The sequence below is a fragment of the Tachysurus fulvidraco genome, chromosome 1 (assembly GCF_022655615.1).
Source record: "Tachysurus fulvidraco isolate hzauxx_2018 chromosome 1, HZAU_PFXX_2.0, whole genome shotgun sequence".
NCBI lineage: Eukaryota > Metazoa > Chordata > Actinopteri > Siluriformes > Bagridae > Tachysurus > Tachysurus fulvidraco.
In genome coordinates this window covers 36,054,173-36,075,052 of record NC_062518.1, presented here as the reverse complement: position 1 = coordinate 36,075,052, position 20,880 = coordinate 36,054,173, and the positions used below count along the sequence as shown (strand labels likewise).

The 20,880-nt window shown below is 39.9% G+C and overlaps 1 protein-coding gene, 3 long non-coding RNA genes and 4 other non-coding genes across 9 annotated transcripts; all 8 read left to right on the top strand.

Moving 5' to 3' along the window:
* The first annotated feature begins 5,470 nt into the window (after nt 1–5,470).
* Nucleotides 5,471–8,235, top strand: LOC125145452. The gene is made up of 2 exons (XR_007143835.1): nt 5,471–5,669; nt 7,924–8,235. It is a non-coding gene; the product is annotated as an uncharacterized LOC125145452 (long non-coding RNA).
* On the top strand, nt 6,499–6,689 carry LOC113654773. Its single transcript, XR_003443527.1, has one exon. It is a non-coding gene; the product is annotated as a U2 spliceosomal RNA (small nuclear RNA).
* Nucleotides 7,009–7,823, top strand: LOC125145454. Its single transcript, XR_007143840.1, has 2 exons — nt 7,009–7,144; nt 7,613–7,823. It is a non-coding gene; the product is annotated as an uncharacterized LOC125145454 (long non-coding RNA).
* On the top strand, nt 7,657–7,820 carry LOC113654790. The gene has a single exon (XR_003443545.2). It is a non-coding gene; the product is annotated as a U1 spliceosomal RNA (small nuclear RNA).
* A 3,487-nt stretch (nt 8,236–11,722) lies between the features above and the next one.
* On the top strand, nt 11,723–14,273 carry LOC113654739. 2 transcript variants are annotated; one of them, XM_047818078.1, is made up of 3 exons: nt 11,723–11,858; nt 12,406–12,992; nt 13,107–14,273. In XM_047818078.1, the coding sequence occupies exons 2-3, from the start codon at nt 12,531–12,533 to the stop codon at nt 13,422–13,424; spliced, it is 780 nt and encodes a 259-aa protein (XP_047674034.1). In that variant the 5' UTR covers nt 11,723–11,858; nt 12,406–12,530; the 3' UTR covers nt 13,425–14,273. The 2 variants fall into 2 exon arrangements, with proteins under 2 accessions (XP_047674034.1, XP_047674028.1); XM_047818072.1 differs by having other exon boundaries at nt 11,730–12,176.
* Nucleotides 14,274–15,988: 1,715 nt separating this feature from the next.
* On the top strand, nt 15,989–19,364 carry LOC113654759. The gene is made up of 3 exons (XR_003443507.2): nt 15,989–16,195; nt 18,609–18,701; nt 18,779–19,364. It is a non-coding gene; the product is annotated as an uncharacterized LOC113654759 (long non-coding RNA).
* On the top strand, nt 17,227–17,417 carry LOC113654774. The gene has a single exon (XR_003443529.1). It is a non-coding gene; the product is annotated as a U2 spliceosomal RNA (small nuclear RNA).
* Nucleotides 18,342–18,505, top strand: LOC113654792. The gene has a single exon (XR_003443546.1). It is a non-coding gene; the product is annotated as a U1 spliceosomal RNA (small nuclear RNA).
* Nucleotides 19,365–20,880: the final 1,516 nt, after the last annotated feature.

Genomic DNA, 20,880 nt, shown 5'->3' with positions numbered 1-20,880 from the left:
CAGATTTTTACTGGTTGCATCAATCACCTCTGGTCCTCTTGCAAAGATTAGAATAGTCAAAGATGACCAGCATCAACTGCAGCCAGCTGATGGTTCCTTAGTTGTTTGATGTGTGCTGTCTCTGCTTTGCTTTTCTCTTAGGGTGTGCCTGAGTTTTCTCTTAGGGTGTGCCTGACTTCTTAGACTCAAAGTGGTGAGGTAGTTGTTGGTCCTGCACACCACCTCTGGGGAAGGGAGGAGGTTACTTGCAAGGAAAGACTTACACACCACCAGGGCTTGCAGTCAACACTAAAATACATGTAAATACAATCTATGCAAAAACCTGAAAACTGAGTGATGATAATTAGTGGTTACTTTTAACATATCATTTTGAGCTATGCCAAGACGCATGGCTTCAGTGGGGTGAAAAAACATCTGGACGGTTTGCTCTTCATTTGTCCCTTCTGCTCCCACAGCTTCTCTTTATGATGATTGGTAGAGCTTTAAAAGGTGTACATACCTATGTGAAGCCCTGTATAATGTATACTGCTGGACATGACTTAAGAGATACGGACATGTTCACTAAGAAGCTTCACTACAGATGAGATAAAAGATTTGTAAATGCCATGAAGTGCCGAAGAAGAATTATTTTCTAATGATAATCTAATAATAAACATAGGAAATTATCATTCCCTCAGTTATACTGTATTTCCCTACAAAAACAACAACTGGTGATTATTACATAAACACACATTTATAACGTTATTATAAGAACACAATTCAATTTCATACAACCGTAAATCTGATCCCACGAGTTAAAGAATTTCATTCAAGTGTGTGTGCGACACCAAAGAGCATTCTGTTCAGGAACCTGGATTAATGAATGACTCTCACTGTAGCGAGAGCTTACAACTGGTCAGATAGGGATAATATGTGGAGGGGAAACAGTCCATATTGTGGATGTGATATGAACAGATAAACTGGTGAAAATTCTGAACCCTGTATAGATTTCTTTACATATGTCATTAAAACTTTACATACATCATTGTTAATGAGTTGCACAGTGTTTAGTTTTCACTTTCTCCATCAGTTCATCATTCCAAAAGAAAATATCACACAGCCGTTCTCACGGCCATTCAGACCTCCACCCAACTACCTTGGACTTAAGAAAAACAAGTTATAGAAGTTTCCATGTCAGAAGTCTCATTTACAACCTGAAGCGTGTTCTCAGTGGAACAACCTGCTGTTCTGACTGTTGATTGTAGATTCTTCTATTAGTGTTCTTAGTGTTATTAGTGTTCTTCATTTTCTTAGAATAGATAGCAGTTTGTGGAACCCTTTCTGATAAACACTTTATTGTCGGTTAAACCATTAAGTCTTTAAACCTTAAGCTGTAGGGTGACAACTGAAAACTTAATCCTGAAGTTTATTGCATCATTTGTTCATCTTTATGAAGCACTTTGTCCTGGTCAGAGTCTTGCTAGGTCCGGAATCTGTCCACTGAAACCAGCAGGGACACAATAGGAACACAGCAGATCTGGTCTTCTGATTGATCTTCCTGAAAACACAGATATATTCAGTTGATATACTACACTTTCTCTGTATACACCTGTTCCATCTGATCTGATCTAACCCACCCGTTGTCTTGGTAACAATAATGACCACAGCTTTGAAGAACGGACAAATCCAGCATCGTTCGTTAATAATCTGATCCAGTTAACTCAAAAGACTTTCACTCTATTGTAAATTATTACACGTTTTTAAACCTGAATCATTTACTTCCACATGTGATTCCTTACACATTATTTATTTGTGTCATTTGAATCCTCTTTTCTCTTTTCTCTTTTCACACGCACACACACACACACACACACACACACACACACACACACACACACACACACACACACACACACACACACACACACACACACACACACCTCTGTCTGTGCTACAATGTGAATAGAATAGGAGGGAAAACAAATTAATATACACTATTTGAATTCATGATTCATTCATGCTCTTTATTCAGATCCTATTCATTATTAATTCTCTCTTAAAACGACACTGACACTGTGGTGACTGATTCGTTTTTTTGTGACACTCTCTCTTCCTACCTCAAATTCTTTCTCTGACATTCTGTATAATTAACACAAAGAGAATTTAATGATTTCATGTCAGTTAAGCAAAGCACAGAGAATTTCATTAAATAAATTACAAAGGTAGTTTTTCCCTCTTGCTCATTAATCCTAGAAAATCCACAAGCGTATCTAAAAAATCAGTAAAGTTATCTTTATATTTATTGAAGGAGAATGACGATTTTAAGCTTCTTCCTGTTTCAAAGTCTTTGTTGGAGCTCTGTAGATGTTCTGGAATTGTTTCCATTATAAAAGAGTCCGTCTTTATGTTTACATCAGCAGGTATGCACAGATAATTAACAAAAGTCTTATAAATATATGATTATAATAGACTTTCAGCCTAGACTTAAAGATTGAGACTGTGTCTGAGTTCCAACCCTACATGGCAGCTGTTCAATAGCTAGGAGATTTTAAGGAAAAAGCTCAAGTCCTGCGGCTTGAGGCTCCATTCTTCTGGGTATTAATAAGGAGCCTGCACTTTGAGATCGACTGAGCAGTAGCTGATTATAAACGTTTCAGCTACATTCATTGCTTTTTAAGTTATTAGTATTGATTTATAATAACTTTATAATTTATGATGTGAGATACACAACTGATCCTGTCAAACTTTTTCCTGTCCATTGAATCAGTTACGGTTTTAATATACTGCTGCTGTGTTGCTTGTAGATTGTGATTAAAACTATAGATTGTGTTATTTCAATATTTTAGAAACATCTTTGGGGGAAATCATCAGCTGAATGTCTTCGTCTGTCACTCGGCACTCTCAGAAATATGCCGTGACTCAGATCTTTATCTTTAAAGCTTTTCAGCATTATCATAGTGTATAGTAGCTCTGCTCCCAGTCCAGTTCGGCGCCAGACATCTCTGCCGAGTGCTGAACAACACCAGACTATTTATTTAATTTAATTTAATTTAATTTATTTAAAGGTATAACACAATCTGACTTTTCCACATTGTTCAAATTTGATTATTCGATTCGAACAAATTAAAAGTCCAGGATCACAAAAACTATTCAATCAGCAATACAGAATAAAAACTCTAATAAAAATGTTTACTTTTATTATAATGCTTATAACACACCAGTGAGTCCCAGTGTTCAGGTTTCTCAGTACTGTGTCACAGGGTGAGTTTATTTCTCTTATTAACTGTACGTGGGAGAATAAAGAGAAGCTGCTGAGGAAACACTGATTATAGCTGTTGCTACAGTTTTAAATAAAAATTTAGGATTCTTTTGGTTATTTTAAATCAGGCTGGAGAAATACACCGAACTAGCAGCACTAAGAGATTTTTTGTCTGTTATATCTGTGAAGGCCTGTACTTCTTGAATCTTGATCTCTACCCAGGTACCGGTGTAACGATTCATTTATTTTCTTGATGCATCAGTTAGTAATCCTGGTGATGCAAACAGTATGCATCGATCTTGAAAGAATTGATAAAAAATAATAAAAATGAAGGAATCCCGATTATATAACAATACTACGTGTTAAAAATAACTTGAACGTGAAATTAGTTGAATCTGCGTAGTCACGTGCAGTCAGTGCTCTCCAATTCGCGCCGTTTGCTTGCTGCACTATGGAGGGCAACGAGGGAGAGATTTGCAAGGCACCAGCCAATATAAGATCAAAGGTTTTGGAATACTTCGGTTTTCACAAAAATAAAAAACAAAAATGAAAAGATTGACAAGTCAGTAATGCTGAGGACATTGTGAAACTGAGGACACCCATTAAGATCGCTTCTACTATGATGTGTGAAAAACAGCCAACGCGGTCTGTGATTGTACCTCTCCAGGCTAAACTATTGAAACGTCTCACGCCTTGCAAAGACGATACAGACATGACTTGAGAAATGGAAATCCCTGTTGACAGCAGAATTTTCATGTCAGTTCTATTTAAAGATAATATATCTCTGTCAATAGCAAAAGTATTCCAAATGCGCTGCAATTTTTATTATTAAGACTTCATTGTTGCTTGTATCAAAAATTTTATTAACACAATGTTGTTCATATTTTTCATTTTTACTTGGTAAAAAACGAATTGTATTTTTCCATTTATTTGCTAGCATGTACATTGGACCCCAGCTTCAAATGGCTACCATTTTTATAAAATGAGGAAAGAAAAATTATCTTCATTAAACTCACAGTTTAGGACTTGATTTTCAAGAACCAAATGCTAGCTGATTAACTATACTCTATTCTAGTCACGTTGTGTTTATAATTATATGACTTACTGGAGCGAGTATTTTTATTTCATTTTGTTACAGATTCACATGGTACAGCAGGAGGCTGTCTTTGATGCTATTTTAATATGTTAATAATGAGTAATGTGTTTAACTGAAAGGATATTTATACTTTAAGTTTGCGGATGACACGACTGTGGTGGGTCTCGTTAGCAACAAAAATGAGACAAACTACAGGAGCTGGGTGAGACGCTTGGCTGGGTGGTGCAGTGACAACAATCTGTCTCTGAATGTGGAGAAGACAAAGCAGATTGTTGTTGACTTCAGGAGAGCACACACTCAGCATGCTCCTCTGACCAACCATGCTCCTCTGATCAATCTCATAAGTTCCTGGGTGTTCACATCACAGACGACCTCCCCTGGACTGAAAACACAGCAGCACTGGCCAAGAAATCACAGCAGCATCTCTACCGAGAAGAGCCAGAGCTACGCTCCCATCGTGTACACCTTCCACAGAGGCACCATCAAGAGCATTCTAACGAGCTGCATCACTGTGTGGAGCTGCCACTGAAAAGATCATTGGTGTCTCTCTCCCCTCCCTCCAGGACATTTACAGAACCCATCTCTACTGCAAAGCCCTCTGCATTGCAGGTGATCCCACCCACCCGTTAATAGCTTCTTCTGTCTGCTGCCATCAATTCAATTCAATTCAAGTCAAGTTTATTTGTATAGCGCTTTTTACAATGGGCTTTTTCTCAAAGCAGCTTTACAGAACATAAGCATAGAACAGAAGGTAAACATAAAGAGAAATATAGAGAATTAATATAGTAAAAATTCAAGATATACAGTATATAGTTCAGTGTGTATGTATGTGTGTATATGTATTTATCCCCAATGAGCAAGTCTGAGGTGACTCAGGCAGCAGTGGACTACAGCCTGCCCCTGCACATCATAGTGTATAATTGACCTAATTATATTAGTACAATTCACTAACAAATACGTAGGACAGTGTGTACACCAAGACCGGGTTTGTGAACCTGTGTATTAATTTATTGCAGTCATTGTAAAGACAGTATGGACATGTCATCATGAGGCCTTTACTTTTCGTCCCGTTGTTTTGAATTAGACCCCTAGGGGGCGCTGAGGTGGAGCTGATTGTTCAGTAGCAGCAGGTGAGTACAATTTTTAGCGACCGACGACATTATGTCTAAAATTCGCTTACCAGGACTAATAAGTAGAGTAATTAAAGCTCTTTTCTTTATACGTGTAAACACTAAGAGTGAGAAACCGTAAAACACTTTTGTTTTTATGATTTAAAATGTTTTTCTTATAATTTTACCATCAGGATTTTGTATTTCTGGCGATTCGTGACATTGTGTAAGTTTCACAAAAGGTGACTTATTTATTTTGGAGACATAAGTATCTTCTTAATGCGTTAAATGTTGTGAAACATTGTATGTCCAGAGTAAATGTAATGAATGTAGTCAGAGCTGTGTATAATTAAACAGGCCTCTAAAGTGCTGTATGAAAATGGAGGCCTAGTGGCGCATTTATAAAGACCACCTTACTTTCCTTTTTACTACATTTAGGACTGCTGACAACGTTGTTCATGTTTTAGTGGCGTTACAGTGATTTTATTACTAAATGTTTTCATCCTTTGCACCACAAATAGTAACGTTTTTTTATGTAATTGCTATAAATCAGTTTATGGTGAAATTCACATGCAGTTTGGTGATTCTGACTTCTTATTGTGTTTAGGTTGCCTGTATTATATTTATTGGCCATAATTAATCTTGTTTTCGCCGAGAAAGCCTCATGTATAAGAAGTTTGACCCCGAATATAGTATGTTATTTAATTAACACCGTTTTTCTTCTGCAATACCACATTTGACCACTGAGCGGTACAGTTGATTATACAACAGCGCCTCTCAGTGGTCAAATGTGGTACATTTGTAACATCTCTTTAGTCAAGTCAAGAAGCTTTTGTTCATTATCATTCAAGCTTTTTGAATTCATTATCGTTTCCTTTGTGTTTAGGAGTTAAAGATTACTTACGTAGATTTTTCCTCTGCTAATGTTAGCATTAACAAGATGTTCGCCATGTATTGAATGATGTTATTCGCGGATATGAAGAGAAAACGGTATTTACCGTCCTCGTGTTTACACTTGTGTAGAATGACACCGTTTCTTGTCTGCAGTTGTCGGTATCGCTTCTCGGCCTTTTGGCTAAGATCAAGTGTAGTATCTGTTCTTATCAGTTTAATATCTGATACGTCCCCTACCCGGGGACCATATATTAAATTGATTTTTGGAGCAGGGAGATGGAATAGGGGCTTGCTCCGTCCACTCCACGCATCGACCCGGTATTGCAGTACCTCCGGGAACGGTGCACCCCCTCTGTACTGTTAAAGAAACGTTATAGCTCTACATTCTCTAGCTCTAATACAACACTTATGTTTCTGTGTCCGGATTATTTCTGGACCTCTTTATTTCAGGGCTTTATGATCTCTTTCTATTCACAGTTCATTACAGAGAAGGGGGATTTAAGGGGGTTTATTTAAAGCCAGTGTGGTTTTATAGAAGGTACTCAATAACTCGTTTACACGGTTATAATCAGTGTTGTGCTAGTTACTAAGAAAAACTAACTAGTTACAGTAACGCGTTATTGCCCAACGCTGCTTATAATCACAATCTCTCTCTGCAGCGGACATACAACTTGTGACACACGGAACTATTTATCGGGAATATGGCGCCCGGGCTCATATTAGCGGTCGGACACAGAAACATTCTCTCTCGTTTGTGCTTATTTAACAATCTTTGTTCAAATATTCTGATTATAGTCACCTGGAATTGTAAGTTCAAAGCAGCTTTCACACTTTATCATTCATTTATGTGCAATAAATAAACGTTATCGGATGTTGTTGTTGTTTACATCTTCGATCTATCCCTCAAACGGGGTGGGGGTGTGGGGGGGGGGCTGTAACTGTACCGGGGCTTTAACACTATCTTAATAAAACTCACTGTTCTTGTCCCCTACTGCTTACCGTACAGTGTTGTGTCAGTAGTTTTGTACTGACTCTTTTTAGTGTAAAGTGCAGATGTACTGATTTATAAACGCATTTTAATGAACACTGTGGATCTCGTCCCATATTCAGCCGCACTGCATCATGGGAAGTATCGTACTGTGGTTTCTTAGACAATATTCGTCAACATTCAGCTATAAATGTAGTGTTATTTTTGCAGCATGTGTAGACTGTGGTGTTTTAGTGTTGCACGTTTGTGTAATGATTAAAGCTGGTTTCCTCTCCCTAATGGTAAAGGGTGTGTGTGGTGGTGCAGTCACTAGCTGAGGGAGCTGCAATTCATACTTACCTGGCAGGGGAGATACCATGATCAAGAAGGTGGTTCACCCAGGGCGAGGCTCAGCCATTGCACTCCGGCTGTGCTGACCCCTGCGAATTCCCCAAATGTGGGAATCTCGACTGCATAATTTGTGGTAGTGGGGGACTGCGTTCGCGCTCTCCCCTGATATTCACTGTACTAAAGTTAGACATTATTCTAGTGCATTTGCAGGACTTGTGTATGTTTGTAGCTCTCTGTACCATGTACATCTCTTGTGTATGTTCTGTAGGTGTGAGCTGAGTCTGGATCTATTCAAGAAGTACAGGCCTTCTGTAAGATATCAGTGCAACTGACGTCAACATCTAGTTCAACAGAGGACACCAAGGACAACACGTTTGCTTTCCTGGACTGTGCAGTTCTCATAGGGACTGATGGGAAGCCCCTCTCTCACTCACACACACACACACACACATACCAATGCCTGTTTGATTCTCACCAGCCACTACAACACAAATTGGGAGACATCAGGACTACACCACAGGGTAGAAAGCCTCCCCACATCAGCAGAAACCAAGAATAAAGAAATCGTCATCTGAAAGCAGTGTTGGTGAAGATGGTGCCTATGCTGTTAGTCATTACATCTAGATCGTTTGTGTTTAAGGGTACAGTAAGAAGTTGAGACCGATCAGGCAGGTTATTTGTGAATCTGTCTTTAGTGGTCGGAATAATAATTCTACTGAGTCGATAACGTGGTGAGACAGTTAGTCTGTTCTATAGGTAGTGTGTACAGTATGAGGTAATGGTCTGTGTAATATTAATAAATCTAGCATATGATTAAGACGATGAGTTGCTCTAGTGATGTTTCTTTTAAGTCCAAATGAGTTTAGTAGGTCCATAAATGTGAGTCCTAAAGCATTGCTTGTATCGTCAACATGCATGTTAGTCTTCTACAATTAACGCTTTTATCAAATTTAACTAATAGGTCTGAAAGAAAATCTGCAAATTCTCTAAGAAAATCAGTGTAGGGTCCTGGGGGTCTGTGCAAAGTCACTAGAGCAAGAGACATCAGTGATTTTTTTTGTGTGTATGTCCAATGTATGTAACATTAAGAACAAGCTCTTCAAAAGAATTAAATCTATGCGGTGTTCTCTGAGTAACAGTAAGGAAATCACTAATGATGATGGTAACCACCTCCACGACTAGTCTGACGAGGCTCATGCTTATAGATATATCCTGATGGGGTAGACTCATTTAGACTGAAATAATTGTTTGGTTTAATCCATGTTTCAGTAAGGCAGAGTACAGTGAGTCTATTTTCTGAGATGATTTCATTTACAATAAGTGCTTTTGGTGCAAGTGATCTAATGTTCAGAAGCCTGAACTTTAGGAACTGTTTTTGTTTTTCTTTGACATTTTTCTGGTCTAATTACGGTAAGATTATTTCGAGAACTTCTCATGCATTTACATTTTGATCTCACTACTCGGAGAACAGACACAGTTTCTATAGGATGAACCGTCTCCAACAGGGTTTTGGAGTCCCCCTTCAGGATCTCCGACTGCCTCAGGCTGGTGTCGTTCGTGCCAGCATGAAGAACCACAGCTCTGGTGTTCCTGCTTACGATCCCAGGTACCTGTGCTACGCAGAGTTGATCCTGACCTCCCTGGGGCCCTAAGCAAAATTCTGCTAAGGGGCCCTCCTACCTGACCCGTGAGCCATGCAAACCATTTGCCACACATTCACACTTGACAGCATCTCCTCTACTAACAAATTTCAGCATAGCACCTGTAAGTTATAGATAACTACTATTATTCATTTTATAAGCTGCATTAGGCCCCACTTAAACTGCCTCCCTCAGATTCCTCTTTATCCATTTTCAAATATAAAATACTATTTATAATATGACTTGGCTCTTGATCCCTGATGATTATTATTCACTGAGGGATGTGCATTCATATTGACCTGGCATTATGCCCATTCCAATATAAATCCATTGGTTTCCATATTGCATTAATGTTGTTGTAACCTTGATTGAGAGACTATAAACATTGTCATTTGGGAGTGTTATCACGCTACTTTTTGTACTGGTCCCCACACAGATGTTGCTGCTGGAAAGCGTGGTCATGGAGCTGCTGTTTATAAACACCATTGCCAAAAATAAATAAATAAATAAATAAATAAACACTGTTGGGTGTTTATTCACCCGAATGTTCATACAATAAATTGTGACAGACCGACAGGCCAAGAGATGCACTGGCAGCACTGCACAGCTAATTTAGCTAGTCAGATAGGACTAGAGACAATCACATCAACTTAACTTTACTGTTATTTGCTCTTGCTGACATCAAACTTGAAGAGAACAAAAGTTTACCTGATTGCTGTTCTGACATTTCACACTCATTTTGTTTATTTTTTCACTTTTCATGGCCAGATGGATAACTCCCCTTCATATTGTCATCTACACAGCAGGGGCAATTCTAGGGTCCGAGCTTTAGGGGTGCTGAGCTCCTTTTTAGGGGTGCTGAAGCTAAGGATATGATCAAAAGGCACACAGAGGTGTGTGGTTTTAAATGTCTTTATTATTATTGGGCTTTTAACTTTTTATTAAATGACAAATTCCTTTCACAAGATCATTATAGACTTGTCCCTATTCGCTCACCTGATTCTGTCTTTTTTCTTTTTTAAAGAACTGTCGTAAGTCCATTGCTCACTGGCAGGAGCGAGCGAGAGAGATGCTAGGAGTTCAGGAGTTAAGCCTGGTTCAGTTTAAATCCTCAGTGTGTGAGGAATGAATAAATACAGCAAAAGTAAAACATTAAACTTTCTTTTATTGTCTAAAAATAACAGATATAAATCTAGGAATGAATAACAATTCATTTAAAAAGCCACAGTGAGTGTTTTCTCACATACTGGTGGTATACATGATATGGCATTTATTTTCACTCTGTTTCCATGACGACTGACCAGAAAAAAGACACGTGATATCATGTTTACACAACTCCGGATTGTTAAAATGGGTATCAAATTGACGATAAACTTTACCAATAGACACACGTATGCACTGCAGAGGCACACAGTTTATTTGTCGTGCTGCTGTTTTTGTTTCATGCTGTAGCAGTTAATAAACAGAACTTGCAGAAGAACATTGTAACCGGCGCTACTTCTCTTCGTTTATGACCATGCACGAGGTCCTGTGCTACTCCACAGCGCCGGCGACCCGCTGGGCTAAAATATTAATAAAAATTTTAGGGGTGCTGAGCTCCTTTTTAACGGTGCTGAAGCCCATGAGCTCCTTTTTTAGGGGAGCCTCGCCCATGCTATACAGTAAACATTAACACGCGCTGTAATATGAGGCAGGGGGAGGCGGGGCCTTGCGTAATTTGCGGGGCCCTAAACAACTTGCGTAGTGTGCGTATAGGGCTGATCGGCTCTGGTGCTACGACATCAAGAACACAAGCACCAGGTAAACATTGAGTGCAAGCCTTACCTTTAGCCACAGTAGCATGGGCGTGGTGGACGATGGAGTGTCCAATGATCACAGCGTCGCGTTCCGTCTCTCGCGAAGTGGTTCCGGGTGGGGATCTCGAAGACCGGTCGCTGCGGAGGGGGTGAGGTCCTTGACTGGGGCCCGGCCTGGGTCCATGGTTCCCTGGCGCTGGAGTGAACAACACCTGGGCAGGCTGCTTCCTGGGTGCGCTGGGCCCGGAGAGAGAAATACCTGAGACAGGTGAGTGACTGACCTGGAAGCTTCCAGCGTGGCTTTCCACTCCCGCAGCTGGGTCTGCTTCACCCGTAGGTCACGGATCTGCTTCTCCACGGCCTCCAGCTCCAGTTCCACCGAGTGCAGCTCGAACGTGTCCTCACCTGCACTCAAAGGCAGACACACAAGCGACATGGTGTTGGAGGAGATGGTTACACACATCTCTGACCCACAGTATATTATAGTAATAGTAATTAGTATATTAATAAAAAGGAGCAAGTAAGAGTTACCAAAAGAAAGAGAAGGATGGCACAGAACAATGAAAAAATGCTCAACTGCTTAAAGATATTTCACCGTCAATCAAAGGTGTTTTAAATTAATTTATTAAAACCCGGGAAATCAAAAATTGTTCATAGTTCCAATACATTTATTTTTTCCCAACAGCAGGCAAGAACTTCCATGTGTGACCCCTCATCATGGCCGGGTGATGATGCTGCACTGGTAGCTGCAAGTCAGTCTGTGGAAGGTAAGTGAGATAAAGTGTGTGTTAACAGAAATCAAGCCCTTTTTAGAAAAATTGTTCTGGTAGTTGTTAGATTTGCTCAAGTCCCAAGAGCCACAGATGAGTGCCAGCCCTAGCAGTCAATCTGTTAGGTTGCCTTCTCGGGATTCTCAGCCCACAGACAAGCCCAGTCAGCCTGATCCTGCCATCTGACCCGAGCAGTCAGAGCCCATCGTCAGGTCCAAGAAGTTCAAGTCCGCTGTCCAGCCCCGGCAGTCTGTATCACCAGCCACAACCCGGATCATGTGACACCCAAAGAGCTGCCAACAGATTCCCCTGCAAGTAATATTCAGATTATATGCAAGCAGTGTTCAGTCTATATATGGTTTAATACAGACAACTTTATTAATCCCAGTAGGGCCAATAGCTTTTTGACCTGCTCAAAACCGAGTTGCTTTCTGTGGTGCCCTGATGGAGTGTGGAGATGCTCCCTGAAGTGTCCTAGAGGTGATAATTGTGTTAAGGTGAACATTATACAATGTATTAATCTATGGACTGTGTGTGTTTACAGAGGCCATTGATGACATGTGGGCAAGTAAGCAGCGACGTCAGGAGTGCATCCAATATACCAGACATGAGCATGTACAGAGTAGAACGTAGCACGACCATCAACGAAGTGGATGTGTCGTATTACAAATGTCTGCATGGAAGCAACAGCTTGGAAGGATTCCACAAGGTACACACTGTGCAGCTCTGCCCTTTCAGGTTTACCTGATAAGTGACATTGCACAATGGAACGCAGACAGGAGCTCAGATGCAGTATTTGGTGGTAAAGGACGGCACCACAGGATATACTCCGCAACGCTGATCGACTGCCTCAACACCCGGTGTCAAAAGCTGTTCGGAGAAACCGAGGAGCTGCTCGGGTTGGAGTACCTCTTCAGAGCATGGGTGAATTGGGACCCTTCTTGCTCCAGGACATCGTCAACAATGGACCTGGTCCCGAGGAAAAGGTGGTTCAGCCTGGATACCCCGATACAAGCGAGGACGACGAAGCTTACCACAGCGACGTGGAGATGCGAGACAGCGTTCTGGATGTCGCTCTGTCCCGCATCACCTTCACAGCCGATGACCTCAACTGTAAACCCACCGGAATTTGTGAGTAGCCTAGTTTCTGTTAGAATGAAACAAAATATGCCAATTGCTATAAAATTCATTTAAGAACAACATACACATTTGAACCTCCTGTATTCTGAATTGTATTTTTTACAGGAGGATGCATGCAGTCCTAACCCTCGTCCTGGCTTTCAAAAGCTAGAAACCTTCTACTGCTTGCTGGTGGAGAGCTGCCTTGCTGAAAACAAGTTTTCACTTACCACTGAAAAATCCTTGAAGCCTGGAATGCAGTGGAGGAACATGATAAGCAGCCACAGAAGTTTAATCAGCTGTACAGGACCCACTTGGGTAACACCCTCTTCTGTCGGACGAAATGGGATGATCTTGTTGCCGCCGCCGTCATCCAGAGGGTCAAGATGGCTAAGCGTTACTCACCGGCTCAACAAGACATCAGTTCCCAGCACAATAGGCTGATGTATGTACTGGTGAAACTGCTGTGGTTGTGAACTCCTCGATCATCTCGCACCAGCCCGGAGAAGAGCGGGATCCTGAAGTCATACGAGAGAATTCAACACGGATTCTGGTGGATGATCCAGTCCTGTGTAAAGCAGGCATTCCTCTTCCAAAAATCAACATCAAGACAGTGCGGGACTTCATCCATCAAGAGAGGCTCCTTTACCTCCATGCTACATAATGGTCATTCGCCATCACAAAGACCACCTCGGTCTCTTCCGCAGAACTACCTCCAGCACCACACAGCCAGCAGTGCTCCCTCCACCGGACTACCCCCTCATGCAATATGTGGCCACACTTAGCACGGCAGGGACGAAGCTGTTGAAGGAGAGGCCCGACATAACTATGCCGCTCCCTTTGTACCTGCCGTTGTTGGCGAGAAAAACCCCGGCCATTTGTACTATCACCATGGAAAACAGGGTGTATGAATGTTACCAACACTGTATCTCTGTCGTCGACTAGCTGAAAGCTGAAGGGATGTACAATCTGTAATGTTTTAAATGCGCTTTTTGTGTGTTTTTCCCCACTTAGTGCAGTGTGTGTGTGTGTGTGTGTGTGTGTGTGTGTGAGTAATGTGGAGAAATAATGTGATCCCTATTCTAGTACACAACTATTAGAATTACAAATTGTATTTTGTTTAAATTTTTTCCAACAGTAAAACTAGTACATAGTTGGATTTCATTGTATAAAATGTAAAGATTTTTTATACTAATTTATTACTTTTTTTAATCACATTCAGTGATCTTGTACTTGCTACACTTTTTTTCAAGTGTTGCCCATTTTGTTTTGTTCCAATAAATCTATTTTACTTAATATAACCAACACCTGGAGTATATTTCTTGATTACTAAACCAAGACACACACTGTATAGACTGACAGTACAGCATGGTAACCATGGGAAATAACATTATTAGTTTATCTGTATCTGTTTATCAAACTCTGGTTTTTGTTTGTATTATAGCTTTGTATAATCTAGGTTATAACCAGATTAACTTGATTTCTTTAACTTGTTCTCTCTCTCACTGTTATAGGGGGTATAAGTATGTGACAGGGTATACAGGTATTATACCCAAATGGGTCAATTACCTATGAATACTTGATCATTCTTTCTTCACACTTTCAACAGATGTACCCGTTCAATTTTAATGTTAATCTGTTGCAAAAGATCCATGAAACATCTTAAAAGGTAATTCATCAGAATACACAATACCTAGTACTTTAGGTGCCATAACAATTTACAAATTCGTGACATCATAACATTTTATATCAATATATCTCAGACCAATGATAAGCATGACATTAATAGAGGCCTACAATTATATGTTTAATACCTTACTTTTCTGCTAGCATCTAGCTAGTACTCCATAAGTACACATTACATAGCATAGCACAATAGAGACAAATTAATAGCATCTCACCATATTTACCATTTGATCGCTGTGACTTCAAAAGTTTGTTTTTTATCCCCCAGATATAAGGATGTAAAATATTTATAAGAATATCATAGAGAAACTACTGCTTGAACCTCTGGTTGTTTATTATCTCCTCTCCACAGCAAGTCCACACAAACTTTGTGTTCTTTGCATCAAGGCAGCCAGTCTATTTGCAGAGAAGGATACGTGCCAAATACCAAAAAAATCTGATATTTGTGAAATGTCAGTGGGCTTCTGAGTGGTGCACAACAGAAAGGCTTTGACCAATTAAACATCTTTATGTACAAACATACCCAAAGACTTTCACAAGTCACAGGATATCGTGGCTGTCAATACACTAACATCATTATGTGCATGTTCAACTTTAGTGCTCAATACCAGCTGATGAAAACAGCTCCCCAAAAGGCACAGACTCTCCTGAGGTTTCTGAATAAATTACTTAAATATAATGTGGAGTTTTTATTCAACACTGTTGCTTTTGGGTATTAAGGCACTGGGAAAAGTATAAATAAGGCCAGATCTGTTATGTGCAGAATGCCATCCTTCATTGTTAAAGCAACAAGAAAACTTTGGTCAGTTTAAGATCTCTATGTACCAACATACTCACCAAAACAAGGGTAATATAAGACCATGTAGTTTTCAATGATAGCTCAGAGACTTACAGTCAGTTATTTGGTTGCTTTTACAAACAGGATACTTTTATCAAGCTCAAAAGATTTACATAAAAATTAAGAATCTATTGTTTAATACAAAATGTGTACAATTAATATAAAACCAATAGAAAGAGTTAGAGAGCTGGAGAGCTAAAGTCTGTATATTTTTACCATATTTAACGCTCTTATTTAATTGCCTGCCCTGCACATCATAGTGTATAATTGACCTAATTATATTAGTACAATTCACTAACAAATACGTAGGACAGTGTGTACAGCAAGACCGGAGTTTGTGAGCCTGTGTATTAATTTATTGCAGTCATTGTAAAGACAGTATGGACATGTCATCATGAGGCCTTTACTTTTCGTCCCGTTGTTTTGAATTAGACCCCTAGGGGGCGCTGAGGTGGAGCTGATTGTTCAGTAGCAGCAGGTGAGTACAATTTTTAGCGAACGACTTTACATTCTGTGTAAAATTCGCTTACCAGGACTAATAAGTAGAGTAATTAAAACTGTTTTCTTTATACGTGTAAACAGTACGAGTGAGAAACCGTAAAACACTTTTGTTTTTATGATTTAAAATGTTTTTCTTACTTATAATTTTACCATCAGAGGATTTTGTATTTCTGGCGATTCGTGACATTGTGTAAGTTTCACAAAAGGTGACTTATTTATTTATTTTGGAGACATAAGTATCTTCTTAATGCGTTAAATGTTGTGAAACACTGTCTGTCCAGAGTAAATGTAATGAAGGTAGTCCGAGCTGTATATAATTAAACAGGCCTCTAAAGTGCTGTGTGAAAATGGAGGCCTAATGGCGCATTTATAAAGACCACCTTACTTTCCTTTTTACTACATTTAGGACTGCTGACAACGTTGTTCATGTTTTAGTGGCGTTACAGTGATTTTATTACTAAATGTTTTCATCCTTTGCACCACAAATAGTAACGTTTTTTTTATGTAATTGCTATAAATCAGTTTATGGTGAAATTCACATGCAGTTTGGTGATTCTGACTTCTTATTGTGTTTAGGTTGCTTGTATTATATTTATTGGCCATAATTAATCTTGTTTTCGCCGAGAAAGCCTCGTGTATAATAAGTTTAACACCGAATATAGTATGTTATTAATTAACACCGTTTTTCTTCTGCAATACCACATTTGACCACTGAGAGGCGGTTATACACTGTTATACAATTCCGGTACTGCAGGCACTAAATTCCAGGGGTTTCGTTACCACGACGTAAAGTGGGCGTGTTTCTGTTACGCTGTACTGAAATCCCTGGAAATAAGTGCCTGCTATTCTGGTACATTTGTAACATCTCTTTAAATTCCCCACATTTGGCTTCGCGCGTGTTTGTTGTAACAATTGAATGATTTTAAAGCAGTTTAATGTTTTGTTTTGAAAACTACTTTCTAACCCCGTGTGATATTGTAGTGTGGAGGAGTTTGTATTCTCGTCTCTGATTGGTCGCTTTTTGAATTCATTATCGTTTCCTTTGTGTTTAGGAGTTAAAGATTACTTACACAGACTTTTCCTCTGCTAATGTTAGCATTAACAAGATGTTCGCCATGTATTGAATGATGTTATTCGCGGATATGAAGAGAAAACGGTATTTACCGTCCTCGTGTTTACACTTGTGTAGAATGACACCGTTTCTTGTCTGCAGTTGTCGGTATCGCTTCTCGGCCTTTTGGCTAAGATCAAGTGTAGTATCTGTTCTTATCAGTTTAATATCTGATACGTCCCCTACCCGGGGACCATATATTAAATTGATTTTTGGAGCAGGGAGATGGAATAGGGGCTTGCTCCGTCCACTCCACGCATCGACCCGGTATTGCAGTACCTCCGGGAACGGTGCACCCCCTCTGTACTGTTAAAGAAACGTTATAGCTCTACATTTCTCTAGCTCTAATACAACACTTATGTCTCTGTGTCCGGATTGTTTCTGGATCTCTTTATTTTAGGGCTTTATGATCTCTTTATAATCACAGTTCACTACAGAGAAGGCGGATTTAAAGGGGTTTATTTAAAGCCAGTGTGGTTTTATAGAAGTTACTGTGTTCATTAAAGTAGCGTGTTTTACACGGTTATAATCACAATCTCTCTCTGCAGCGGACATACAACTTGTGACACACGGAACTATTTATCCGGAACTATTTATCGGGAATATGGCGCCCGGGCTCATATTAGCGGTCGGACACAGAAACTTTCTCTCGTTTGTGCTTATTTAACAATCTTTGTTCAAATATTCTGATTATAGTCACCTGGAATTGTAAGTTCAAAGCAGCTTTCACACTTTATCATTCATTTATGTGCAATAAATAAACGTTATCGGGTGTCGATGTTGTTTACATCTTCGATCTAACCCTCAAACGGGGGGTGGGGGTGGGTTGTGTTAACTGTACCGGGGCTTTAACACTATCTTAATAAAACTCACTGTTCTTGTCCCCTACTGCTTACCGTACAGTGTTGTGTCAGTAGTTTTGTACTGACTCTTTTTAGTGTAAAGTGCAGATGTACTGATTTATAAACGCATTTTAATGAACACTGTGGATCTCGTTCCATATTCAGCCGCACTGCATCATGGGAAGTATCGTACTGTGGTTTCTTAGACAATATTCGTCAACATTCAGCTTTAAATGTAATAAATGTAGTGTTATTTTTGCAGCATGTGTAGACTGTGGTGTTTTAGTGTTGCACGTTTGTGTAATGATTAAAGCTGGTTTCCTCTCCCTAATGGTAAAGGGTGTGTGTGGTGGTGCAGTCACTAGCTGAGGGAGCTGCAATTCATACTTACCTGGCAGGGGAGATACCATGATCAAGAAGGTGGTTCACCCAGGGCGAGGCTCAGCCATTGCACTCCGGCTGTGCTGACCCCTGCGAATTCCCCAAATGTGGGAATCTCGACTGCATAATTTCTGGTAGTGGGGGACTGCGTTCGCGCTCTCCCCTGATATTCACTGTACTAAAGTTAGACATTATTTTAGTGCATTTGCAGGACTTGTGTATGTTTGTAGCTCTCTGTACCATGTACATCTCTTGTGTATGTTCTGTAGGTGTGAGCTGGGTATAGATCAAGATTCAAGAATTGCAGGCCTTCACAGATATCAGTGCAACAGGGGACAACTTTGTTTACCAGGAGACAACAGGTTGGCTTTCCTGGACTGAACAAACTTATTAAATGCACTCTGCCTTGAATTGATTGTTTTGCCATACTTTCTCATAGGAACTGAAGAGAAGTTACAAGTATACACGAAAGCCCCACACATCAATACCTGCTGTTTGATTCTCTACACCCATTGCAGTACCAATTAGGTGTCTTCAGGACACTACACCACAGGGCAGAAAGCAGCTCTCCCTCGACAGAAGCCAAGACAAAAGAAAATCAACTGAAGGCAGCTCTTAAGGCATGTGGATACCCTTAGGAGGTTTTAAACAAGACCGCTACTAGCAGAAGGATTGCAGCCAGAGCCAATTGAACAAACCTCTACATGACTGGAGTATCTAAGAAACTCATGCACCCAAAAGATCTGACCTTGTAAAAGCATGAGGAGCAATATGATATTCTTGGTCCAGTTCAGTGAAGAGTGTTAAGAGCTCTGCATTGGAGAGACAAAAGCCTCAACACTTTGTGGACTTTTCAGGACTGCCACAACACCCGCTATCACAACCGGACCTGTACACAATTGCACATTTTAACAGTATGACATGTCTGTATTCACACGTTACTGTACCTTATTCAGTACTACCTTTTTTTCTTAATGTCATACTGTGTTTTTGTATGTGACAAATAAAACTTTAATTTGAAAGTTTTTTATTATTATTATTATTATTATTATTATTATTAGTAGTAGTAGTACTACTATAAGATACAATGCTAGTTTTCCCAAAATTTGTATGCAGTAACTTGTGCAAGCACACAAACCTGTTTGACGCTTTCACTTGGTGTGAAAGCTACAATACTGAGCAGAATGTGGCACATAATAAGCACACAATAAACATTTGTTTGTTTGCTCTTCCAGCTGCACAACAGCAGCAGTATTGTTTCACACACTGTGTTCCAGTCCTTATGATGGGGACATCATCTTCAGTTATAGTCTGCTGAAATACGCTTTTAATGCGTTAACTACAGTGTTAGTATGGTAATAATGAACTTTAATGCTAAATTTTTTTTTATTATTAAATGTCACCCAGAAATTAAAAGGCCTGTCAAAGGCCAAATTTAAATGGACAGTTTAAGCCAAAGTATAAAAGCTGTGGTGGTGAAAAGCTCTCTTTAATGACAATGTTTATGTATCAGCTTTTCAGTCATTTGATGTGAATTCATTGTGCTGCAGGTTGGTGCCTAAAGAACCCAAGCTTTTTTAAACCAACATATTGTTACCTGTCAATCTTATGTTGAGAAGAAACGACTTGTAAATCAAATGTTTAAAATGGGGAGTGATAAAGTAATTTGAGCTAATTTAACCAAATATAATGTCAAAGTTTGCAAAGCTGGTATAACATAAAATCTAGCACCTTTGTGCTTGTCGTGCTCGCTTAAGGCAGATTTGCACATGCGCAGTGTGATGATTAGTCTACAGTCAAGAGGTGAATGTAGACTCAACCAATGATTACAGCAGAGTGTCTAGGGTGACCACTCAGCAGCACAGAGAAAGCACGCAGTTAATTCTACACAATCAAATCCACCTGAGATCTGGGGAAAAGTTATACAACAAAATCTTACACAGTGGGATAAAAACCCAGCTGAAATGATGCACGTGGCTGGTCCTGAACAGACACCAACACTGATCAGGAGCAGCTGGACACAAGGGAAATTCGACCTCACCAAATAATTCTATTCGTAGTGTTTTAAAACACTTCAAAAACAAAACATCACCCCATTGGAGAACACAAGCACAAAGTATAATGCAGTTCTATCTGGCCCTAAATTGAGAGTACACCGTATCTGAATACCTGAGCACAGTGACTGAACACCAACACAGAACCACAATGACCAGCACAGACTCAGCGCACACACTGGCCATAGAGACGGGCCGCTGTAAGAGATCATGGCTCTGCAGAGCAGAGATTGTGCACACAGCGCATCGACACTGACCAACTCTCACAAACTGTCCATCCTGTTGGGGGAAATAGGAGAGCTGCATTTTAGCAGGACAATATGGATCTGCCTGCCACAACCGAGGGACAGTGAGTAACACAACCAAACAGCCCTGTCTAAAGCTCCCACGACTAATGATATTAATCTCGTTGAAATTGTAGATTTTGGACCAATAGAACGTAACTGTCTACACTTAACTTGTCCTTAATTCCCCCAAAACAAAAGGG